The 11,776-nt window shown below is 44.0% G+C and overlaps 1 protein-coding gene across 7 annotated transcripts in view; it reads right to left on the minus strand.

The window, feature by feature from the left end:
• The window catches only part of LOC139389976 (atos homolog protein B-like), a 56,276-nt gene that overhangs the window by 15,098 nt on the left and 29,402 nt on the right, over positions 1-11,776 (minus strand). For all 7 annotated transcript variants that reach the window (XM_071137036.1, XM_071137037.1, XM_071137035.1 and 4 more), the window contains 3 exons: positions 8,455-8,641; positions 5,145-5,373; positions 3,311-4,899 (listed from right to left, as the gene is read on the minus strand). In XM_071137036.1, coding sequence (XP_070993137.1) covers positions 3,311-4,702 — 1,392 coding nt within the window. In that variant the 5' untranslated portion in view covers positions 4,703-4,899; positions 5,145-5,373; positions 8,455-8,641. The remainder of the gene's footprint in view (positions 1-3,310; positions 4,900-5,144; positions 5,374-8,454; positions 8,642-11,776) is intronic.

Here is an 11,776-nt window from a genome sequence, read left to right on the forward strand (position 1 = left end):
CCACGTTCTCCACTATGCAATCTGGTTTCCGAGCTGGTCATGGGTGCACCTCATCCACGCTCAAGGTCCTAAACGATATCATAACCGCCATCAACAAAAGACAGTAAGTACTGTGCAGCTGTTTTCATCAACCTGGCCAAGGCTTTCAACTCTGTCAATCACCGCATTCTTATCGGCAGACTCAATAGCCTTGACTTCTCAAATGACTGCGTTACCTGGTTCACCAACTACTTCTCAGATAGAGTTCAGTGTGTCTAATCGGAGGGCCTGTTGTCCGGACCTCTGGCAGTCTCTATGGGGGTGCCACAGGGTTCAATTCTCGGTCCGACTCTTTTCTCTGTATATATCAACGCTGTCGCTCTTGCTGATGGTGATTCTCTGATCCACCTCTACGCAGACGACACCATTCTGTATACATCTGGCCCTTCTTTGGACACTGTGCTAACAAATCTCCAAACAAGCTTCAACGCCATACAACACTCCTTCCATGGCCTCCAACTGCTTTTAAATGCTTGTATAACTAAGTGCATGCTCTTCAACCAATTGCTCCCCGTACCCGCCCGCCTGACTAGCATCACTACTCTGGACAGTTCTGACCTAGAATATGTGGACAACTACAAATACCTAGGCTTCTGGTTAGACTGCAAACTCTCCTTTCAGACTCACATTAAAACTTATTGAGTGTAGGGGGCAGGATTTTTGTTTTTGGCTAAAAAACGTGCCCATTTCAAACCGCCTATTTCTCAGGCCCAGAAACTAGAATACGCATATAATTGTCAGATTAGGATAGAAAACACTCTAAAGTTTCCTAAACTGTCAAAATATTGTCTGTGAGTATAACATAACTGATATTGCAGCCGAAAACCTGAGGAAAATCAAACCAGGAAGTGCTGTTTTTCCTGAAAGATCTCTGTTCCATTGGATGCCTTGCCTCCATTTAAAGGGATATCAACCAGATTCCTTTTCCTATTGCTTCCTCAAGGTGTCAACAGTCTTTAGACATAGTTTCAGGCTTTTAATTTGAAAAATGAGCGAGAAAGATAACATCACGTCAGTGGGTGTTCGCAGAGTTTTGCTTGCGCCACAGAGTGGGGCAGCCATTGTCTCTCCCTCTCCTATTGAAAAAGCGACAGTCCCGGTTGATATATTATCGATTATATATTTTAAAAACAACCTGAGGATTGATTATAAAAAACGTTTGACATGTTTCTGTGGACATTACGGATACTATTTGGAATTTTCGTCTGCGATGAGGTGACGGCTCGAGCCTGTGGATTTCTGAACATAACGCGCCAAACAAACATGGAGGTATTTTGGATATAAAAATTATCTTTATGGAACAAAAGGAACATTTATTGTGTAACTGGGAGTCTCGTGAGTGCAAACATCCGAAGATCATCAAAGGTAAGCGATTTAATCTATTGCTTTTCTGACTTTCGTGACCAAACTACTTGGCTGCTAGTGTTTGTAATATTTTGTCTACTGAGAGAGATGTTCTTACATAAACGCTTGTTATGCTTTCGCCGAAAAGCTGTATTGAAATCTGACACGCCAGGTGGATTAACAACAAGCTAAACTGTGTTTTGCTATATTGCACATGTGATTTCATGAAAATTAAATATGTTTAGTAATTTAATTTGAATTTGGCCCGCTGCAATTCAGCGGGTGTTGATGAAAATGATCCCGCTAACGGGATGGGTGCGTCAAGAAGTTAAGCATCTTCAATCTAAAATTAAATCTAGAATCGGCTTCCTATTTCGCAACAAAGCCTCCTTCACTCATGCTGCTATACCCTCGTAAAACTGACTATCCTACCGATCCTTGACTTCGGCGATGTCATTTACAAAATAGCCTCCAACGCTCTACTCAGCAAACTGGATGCAGTCTATCACAGTGCCATCCGTTTTATCACCAAAGCCCCATATACTACCCACCACTGTGACCTGTATGCTCTCGTTGCTGGCCCTCACTACATATCTGTCGCCAAACCTACTGGCTCCAGGTCATCTATAAGTCTTAGCTAGGTAAAGCCCCGCCTTATGTCAGCTTACTGGTCATCATAGTGGCAGGTAGCCTAGTGGTTAAAGCGTTGGACTAATAACTGAAAGGTTGCAAGATTGAATCCCTGAACTGACAAGGTAAAAATCTGTCATTCTGCCCCTGAACAATACAGTTAACCCACTGCTCCTAGGCTGTGTTTGAAAATAAGAATTTGTTCTTAACTGACTTGCCTAGTTAAATAAAGGTAAAATAAAACAAATAGCAACACGCTCCAGCAGGTATATTTCACTGGTCATCCCCAAAGCCAACACTTCCTTTGGCCGCCTTTCCTTCCAGTTCTCTGCTGCCAATGACTGGAACAAATTGCAAATATCTCTGAAGCTGGAGTCTTATATCTCCCTCTCTAACTTTAAGCATCAGCTGTCAGAGCAGCTTACTGATCGCTCTACCTATACACAGCCCATCTGTAAATAGCACACCCAACTACCTTATCCCCATAGTATTACTTGCTCTTTTGCATCCCAGTATCTCTACTTGCACATCATCATCTGCACATCTATCACTCCAGTGTTAATACTAAATTGTAATTATTTCACCTCTATGGCCTATTTATTGCCTTTCCTCACTACTCTTCTACATTTGCACACACTGTACATAGGTTTTTATATTTTTATTTTCTATTGTGTTATTGACTGTACGTTTGTTTATGTGTAACTCTGGCACTGCTTTGCTTTATCTTGGCCAGGTCGCAGTTGTAAATGAGAACTTGTTCTCAACTGGTCTACCTGGTTAAATAAAGGTGAAATAAATAAATAAATAAAAATGGTCTGTCCCCACCCTGAGCGAATATTCATCATGCAGAGGCCGTAGAGAAGCCAGATTTAGACAAATATAATTTAACAGTTCAATTTTAAGCCATGCTGTTCATATAATTAATTTATTATAATTTACTTCTTTTATTTTTTCTCTCAGTTATTTATCCCGGTAAACGGGAGAGGTTTTGGGCAGTAAATCTCAGTAATTCTCGGTAACCGGGTTCCAACCATTCAACTCGTGTGTGTGTGCCTTTGTGTGTGTATATACGTGCCTGTGTTAGAGGAGGCTGGCGGGAGGAGCTATAGGAAAACGAACTCATTGTAATGGCTGGATAGAATAAATGGAACAGAGTCAAGCATGTGGTTTGATGTGTTTGATACCGTTCCTTTTATTCCATAACAGCCATTACAATGAGCCTGTGCCCCTATAGCTCCTCCCACCAGCCTCCTCTGGTGTTTGTATGTGCCTGCTTTTGCTAGTCTGTGCTCCTCACCTTGGTGTGGTTTGGGTCCCGTGCGTTGGGAAGCAGGTGGTTCCAGAAGGGGGCAGCCTTGGCATCGGTGCCCCTGCAGGAGGCCAGCCCTAACCCCGGGGCCAGCAGAGCCAGACGGCTCCTCTTAGAGGTGGAGGGGCCCTCGTCCTCCGAACACGACTCTCCCGTGTCGCTGGATGATAGCAGTTTCTTCTTGGCCGGGCAGGGACCCGAAGAGATCCCACGGAGGCCGCTGGTGCTGGGGGTCTTCTCCACGGAGCTCAGGCCGCTGGCGCTGGGGGTCTTCTCCACGGAGCTCAGGCCGCTGGCGCTGGGGGTCTTCTCCACGGAGCTCAGGCCGCTGGTGCTGGGGGTCTTCTCCACGGAGCTCAGGCCGTTGGTGGAGTTGAAGGCGGCGGCACTGGGATGGGGCGGTGAGGACTCCAGCTTGGCCCCCCACTCCCTACCCTCCCCAGGCTGCTGGGGGTCTGTGGTGGGAAGGAAGCGGTGGGAGAGGGAGCCTGGAGGTCCGAGGGGAGGTCCTCCAGGAGGGCTACGGGTGTCGAATGCCCCAAGGGCCCCACGGGGGCCGTCAGTGCAGCAGTTGGGCTGATTCTGTCCCAATGAGGAGCCACTACTGCAGCCCTCCCCAGACCCTCCAGGATTGCCCAGGGAGCAGGCTGACGCGTCGCCCCCAGGAGGAGACTCTATGCTGGGAAAAGGGCTGCGGGAGCCAGGAGGGCTGTGGGGCTCGACCATGGGGGATGGTTTGGGCGACAGCGGGGCCCACAGGTCCGGGACGGGCCTGTTGTGATTGTGCTGGGCAGGGCGTCGGGCGGGGGTGTGGCCCGGAGAGAGTGGTGCAGGTGGGGGGGATCTAGGCGACAGGCCCCCATCTGAGTCTCTGTGATCCCCCATGATGCAGGAGGATACAGGCCCCTGCCCCACCCCCATCCCTACCCCCATTCCGACATCCAATCCTACCCCAGGTCCTGACCCTGACAGCACCCCTCCATCCCTTTCCCTGTCGAGGTCCCCAGCCAGGTGGGGCCATTTGTGTGTTAGATGGGAATCCTCTTGAACCCCACCCTGTCCTCTCTTGACCCCCACCCTGTCAGTCCGCTGGACCTGACCCGGCTGGACTTGCCCCGGCTGGGCCTCACTGGTTCTGGGGAGCTCGGAGGCTGAGAACCCCCCCAGCTGGGAGAAGATGGAGAGCTGATAGACCTTCTGGAGACGCAGCTGCTCATGACCAAAGGGCTTGGGAACCACCACCCCCGGTCTCATCACCCCAAGGTCGGGGACCTGTGAGGGGGCCGTGGGAGGAGGCAGGTCCCCATCCTGGGATGGAAGCTCCACAGGAGCCAGCTCCTCCTTGCTGCCGCGTGTCAGTTCTACGTGAATGTGCCTCATGGCTGCTTGGGTTCAGAGGTTAGAGGTCAGAGCCTTAAAGTGTCTGAGAGACTTTGTGCAACAGGAAGTCAAGTAGCAGCAACAGGAAGTTCTAGAAAGTGCAAGGAGGCGGAGATTGACGTTCTACAGTAAGATAGGTCCTATACTTCCTGTTGTGATGTCATCAGTGTAAACTAGGAAGCAGAGTTGCACAGCACCTGAGGAGAAGCAAAGGTGTAATAATACACATACTAGACACACTTATTGACTAGCAAACAATAACAATAACAAACAGACTTAGAAACTCAGCACACAACTGTTTGCCCCAGAATGAAAAAGCTAATTACTCAACTTTTCTCTGAAATCTCTCATAGATATCAATTCATGATTAACATGATGACAATGCTAGTTTCACTCGTGCGACTAGTTGGGGTTTGCCCCACAGTACATAGTAACGCCTCACCTCTGTGCCCGTCCATTCGATGGTGCCCTCCTGTCCCCTCAGCACCTGGCACAACATCAGGAAGCTGTGCCCACAGACTCCTCTTACCACGGTTACCTGACCATCACCATAGTTACGAACAGTGCCAGCTAGCACCAGCATCCCCACACAACCAGACAGTAAGGGGCGGGGCTTCAGGAGGAAGAGGAAGTGATGGAAGAGATGGATACAGGAACTACCTACCTACCACCTGGAGAGAGAGAGAGAAAGAGAAAGAAAATATGTATTGGTGCAGTGGTGAGGCTATGGATAGAAAGTGACCATCAACACATACTGATGTTATAACAGACTTACTATAGGTTATTATGAGCTATGAGGCTATGGATAGAAAGTGACCATCAACACATACTGATGTTATAACAGACTTACTATAGGTTATTATGAGCTATGAGGCTATGAATAGAAAGTGACCATCAACACATACTGATGTTATAACAGACTTACTATCGGTTATTATGAGCTATGAGGCTATGGATAGAAAGTGACCATCAACACATACTGATGTTATAACAGACTTACTATCGGTTATTATGAGCTATGAGGCTATGGATAGAAAGTGACCATCAACACATACTGATGTTATAACAGACTTACTATCGGTTATTATGAGCTATGAGGCTATGGATAGAAAGTGACCATCAACACATACTGATGTTATAACAGACTTACTATAGGTTATTATGAGCTATGAGGCTATGGATAGAAAGTGACCATCAACACATACTGATGTTATAACAGACTTACTATAGGTTATTATGAGCTATGAGGCTATGAATAGAAAGTGACCATCAACACATACTGATGTTATAACAGACTTACTATCGGTTATTATGAGCTATGAGGCTATGGATAGAAAGTGACCATCAACACATACTGATGTTATAACAGACTTACTATCGGTTATTATGAGCTATGAGGCTATGGATAGAAAGTGACCATCAACACATACTGATGTTATAACAGACTTACTATCGGTTATTATGAGCTATGAGGCTATGGATAGAAAGTGACCATCAACACATACTGATGTTATAACAGACTTACTATAGGTTATTATGAGCTATGAGGCTATGGATAGAAAGTGACCATCAACACATACTGATGTTATAACAGACTTACTATCGGTTATTATGAGCTATGAGGCTATGGATAGAAAGTGACCATCAACACATACTGATGTTATAACAGACTTACTATAGGTTATTATGAGCTATGAGGCTATGAATAGAAAGTGACCATCAACACATACTGATGTTATAACAGACTTACTATCGGTTATTATGAGCTATGAGGCTATGGATAGAAAGTGACCATCAACACATACTGATGTTATAACAGACTTACTATCGGTTATTATGAGCTATGAGGCTATGGATAGAAAGTGACCATCAACACATACTGATGTTATAACAGACTTACTATAGGTTATTATGAGCTATGAGGCTATGGATAGAAAGTGACCATCAACACATACTGATGTTATAACAGACTTACTATAGGTTATTATGAGCTATGAGGCTATGGATAGAAAGTGACCATCAACACATACTGATGTTATAACAGACTTACTATCGGTTATTATGAGCTATGAGGCTATGGATAGAAAGTGACCATCAACACATACTGATGTTATAACAGACTTACTATAGGTTATTATGAGCTATGAGGCTATGGATAGAAAGTGACCATCAACACATACTGATGTTATAACAGACTTACTATCGGTTATTATGAGCTATGAGGCTATGGATAGAAAGTGACCATCAACACATACTGATGTTATAACAGACTTACTATAGGTTATTATGAGCTATGAGGCTATGGATAGAAAGTGACCATCAACACATACTGATGTTATAACAGACTTACTATAGGTTATTATGAGCTATGAGGCTATGGATAGAAAGTGACCATCAACACATACTGATGTTATAACAGACTTACTATAGGTTATTATGAGCTATGAGGCTATGGATAGAAAGTGACCATCAACACATACTGATGTTATAACAGACTTACTATCGGTTATTATGAGCTATGAGGCTATGGATAGAAAGTGACCATCAACACATACTGATGTTATAACAGACTTACTATAGGTTATTATGAGCTATGAGGCTATGAATAGAAAGTGACCATCAACACATACTGATGTTATAACAGACTTACTATCGGTTATTATGAGCTATGAGGCTATGGATAGAAAGTGACCATCAACACATACTGATGTTATAACAGACTTACTATCGGTTATTATGAGCTATGAGGCTATGGATAGAAAGTGACCATCAACACATACTGATGTTATAACAGACTTACTATAGGTTATTATGAGCTATGAGGCTATGGATAGAAAGTGACCATCAACACATACTGATGTTATAACAGACTTACTATCGGTTATTATGAGCTATGAGGCTATGGATAGAAAGTGACCATCAACACATACTGATGTTATAACAGACTTACTATAGGTTATTATGAGCTATGAGGCTATGGATAGAAAGTGACCATCAACACATACTGATGTTATAACAGACTTACTATCGGTTATTATGAGCTATGAGGCTATGGATAGAAAGTGACCATCAACACATACTGATGTTATAACAGACTTACTATCGGTTATTATGAGCTATGAGGCTATGGATAGAAAGTGACCATCAACACATACTGATGTTATAACAGACTTACTATAGGTTATTATGAGCTATGAGGCTATGGATAGAAAGTGACCATCAACACATACTGATGTTATAACAGACTTACTATCGGTTATTATGAGCTATGAGGCTATGGATAGAAAGTGACCATCAACACATACTGATGTTATAACAGACTTACTATCGGTTATTATGAGCTATGAGGCTATGGATAGAAAGTGACCATCAACACATACTGATGTTATAACAGACTTACTATCGGTTATTATGAGCTATGAGGCTATGGATAGAAAGTGACCATCAACACATACTGATGTTATAACAGACTTACTATCGGTTATTATGAGCTATGAGGCTATGGATAGAAAGTGACCATCAACACATACTGATGTTATAACAGACTTACTATCGGTTATTATGAGCTATGAGGCTATGGATAGAAAGTGACCATCAACACATACTGATGTTATAACAGACTTACTATCGGTTATTATGAGCTATGAGGACAGGAGTGTGTAACAATTTATAAGGATAGTGTTAGAATCTTGACAAAGAAGTGCTGGCAGGGAGTAGCCTACTTTGATTGATTGATTGAGTGGCCAACTTACCGAGGGGGCAGGACATCAGTGAGGCGGGAGGGTTCTGAGAGGAAGTACTGATGAACATAAACAGGAACTGACTCTCCTAAAGCACCTGCTGTGTTTGGCTGACGACTCGACACGCCCTCCCTGGTCACCTGGACGCAGGGTGAGTCTCAGCGACGGCATCATGACACGGGCATTCCACAGAGAAACCCTGGAGAGACAGAGAGACAAAGAAAGATATTAATTAATCAATTTACCTCAACTTAATCAATATTTCAAAGACAACAGACACAAGTTTACTTATATTACCATTTTAGCTCCTATTTGACCTAATACGGAACAATAAGGCACAGCGGACTGAACCTTGAACACATGTAGGTCCTCAATAACACGGTGGCCTCCATCATTCTTAAAGGGAAGAAGACTGGAACCACCAAGATTCTTCCTAGAGCTGACCGCCCGGCCAAACTGAGCAATCGGGGGAGAAGGGCCTTGGTCAGGGAGGTGACCAAGAAACTGATGGTCACTCTGACAGAGCTCCAAAGTTCCTCTGTGGAGATGGGAGAACCTTCCAGAAGGACAACCATTTCTGCAGCACTCCACCAATCAGGCCTTTATGGTAGAATGGCCAGAAGGAAGCCACTCCTCAGTAAAATGCACATGACAGCCCGCTTGGAGTTTGCCAAAAAGGCACCTAAAGACCATGAGAAAGAAGATTATCTGGTCTGATGAAACCAAGATTGAACTCTCTGGCCTGAATGCCAAGCGTCACGTCTGGAGGACACCTGGCACCATCCCTACGGTGAAGCATGGTGGTGGCAGCATAATGCTGTGGGGATGTTTTTCAGGAACTGGGAGACTAGTCAAGATCGAGGGAAAGATGAACGGAGAAAAGTACAGAGAGATTGTTGATGAAAACCTGCTCCAGAGCGCTCAGGGCCAAAATTACCCTTTCTAGTTTCTATCATAGTAATACCTGACCACTGTGACTGACCCTAAACAGAGAGTACACAGTGGCAGAATACCTGACCACTGTGACTGGCCCTAAACAGAGAGTACACAGTGGCAGAATACCTGACCACTGTGACTGGCTCTAAACAGAGAGTACACAGTGGCAGAATACCTGACCACTGTGACTGGCCCTAAACAGAGAGTACACAGTGGCAGAATACCTGACCACTGTGACTGACCCTAAACAGAGAGTACACAGTGGCAGAATACCTGACCACTTCCTAACCTCCTGCCAAATGGATGACATATTAGAGACACATATTTCCCTCCTATTACACCAGCCCAAAGAATTGGAAAACACATCCAATTTTGATAAACTACAGGAGGTTAGGTTAGCAATATACAGTATGTGACCTGTTGCCACAAGAAAAGGGAAACCAGTGAAGAACAAACACCATTGTAAATACAACCCATATTTATGCTTATTTATTTTCCCTTTTGTAATTTAACCATTTACACATCGTTACAACACTGTATATAAACATAATATTACATTTGAAATGTCTATTATTTTGGGAATTTTTGTGAGTGTAATGTTTACTGTTAATTTTTTATTGTTTACATCACTTCTGTTTATTATCTATTTCACTTCCTTTGGCAATGTTAACATATGTTTCCCATGCCAATAAAGCTCAATAAATTGAATTGAAATTGAATAGAGACAGAGAGAGAGATGGAGAGGTAGAGAATGAGAGAGGGGGAGAGAAACAGGGAGTGTGTGAGAATACAGTGGCTTGCGAAAGTATTCACCCCCTTGGCATTTTTCCTATTTTGTTGCCTTACAACCTGGAATTAAAATATAGTTTTTGGGGGGTTTGTATCATTTGATTTACACAACATGCCTACCACTTTGAAGATATAAAATCTTTATTGTGAAACAAACAAGAAAGTTGACAAAAAAAATAACTATTCACCCCCCCAAAGTCAATACTTTGTAGAGAAACCTTTTGCAGCAATTACAGCTGCAAGTCTCTTGGGGTATGTCTCTATAAACTTGGCACATCTAGCCACTGGGATTTTTGCCCATTCTTCAAGGCAAAACTGCTCCAGCTCCTTCAAGTTCGATGGGTTCCGCTGGTGTACAGCAATCTTTAAGTCATACCACATATTCTCAATTCGATTGAGGTCTGGGCTTTGACTTAGGCCATTCCAAGACATTTAAATGTTTCCCCTTAAACCACTCAAGTGTTGCTTTAGCAGTATGCTTAGGGCCATTGTCCTGCTGGAAGGTGACCCTCCATCCCAGTCTCAAATCTCTGGAAGACTGAAACTGGTTTCCCTCAATAATTTCCCTGTATTTAGTGCCATCCATTATTCCTCCAATTCTGACCAGTTTCCCAGTCCCTGCCAATGAAAAACATCCCCACAGCATGATGCTGCCACCACCATGCTTCACTGTGTGGGTGGTTTTCTCGGGGTGATGAGAGGTGTTGGGTTTGTGCCAGACATAGCAATTTCCTTGATGGCCAAAAAGCTACATTTTTGTCTCATCTAACCATATGTTTGAGGACTCGGAGAGATGTAACAGAGAGAGAGTGAGAGTGAGAGTGAGAGTGAGAGTGAGAGTGAGAGAGAGAATGAGAGCGAGAGAAAATGAGAGAGAGAGAGAGAGAATGAGAGAGAGAGAGAAAATGAGAGAGAGAGAAAATGAGAGAGAGAGAGCGAGAGAGAAAGAATGAGAGAGAGAGAGAGAATGAGAGAATGAGAGAGAGAATGAGAGAGAGAGAGAGAGACAGAGAGAGTGACAGCGAGAATGAGAAAGAGAGAGAGAGAGAGAGAGAGAGAGAAAGAGAGAAAGAGAAAGAGAAATAGAAAGAGAGAGAGAGAGAGAGAGAGAGAGAGAGAGAGAGAGAGAGAGAGAGAAAGAGAGACAGAGAGAGAGAGAGAGAGAGAGAAAGAGAGACAGAGAGAGAGAGAGAGAGGAGCGAGAAGCAGAGAGAGAATGTCTGTTGTCTTCATGTAGTGTGCGTGACATCACAGTGAATAAGGTTGGTTTCCAGATGGCTGGGCTGTAGAGTGTAATTTGGTTCTCGAGGTATCATGGTTATAGTGTCCCAAATAACACCCTATTCCTTGTATAATGCACTACTACTGGACCCCTGTGGGCCCTGGTTAAAAGGAGTGCACTATATGGGGAATATAGTGCCATTAGAGAAGAGTTACAGTACATCAGGGCCCTGCTCTGCATGTTGACATTACAGGACAGGACGTCTCTCTGAGAGACAAACATCAGGGCCCTGCTCTGCCTGTTGACATTACAGGACAGGACGTCTCTCTGAGAGACAAACATCAGGGCCCTGCTCTGCCTGTTGACATTACAGGACAGGACGTCTCT

The sequence above is a fragment of the Oncorhynchus clarkii genome, chromosome 30 (genome assembly GCF_045791955.1).
Source record: "Oncorhynchus clarkii lewisi isolate Uvic-CL-2024 chromosome 30, UVic_Ocla_1.0, whole genome shotgun sequence".
NCBI classification, from domain to species: Eukaryota; Metazoa; Chordata; class Actinopteri; order Salmoniformes; family Salmonidae; genus Oncorhynchus; species Oncorhynchus clarkii.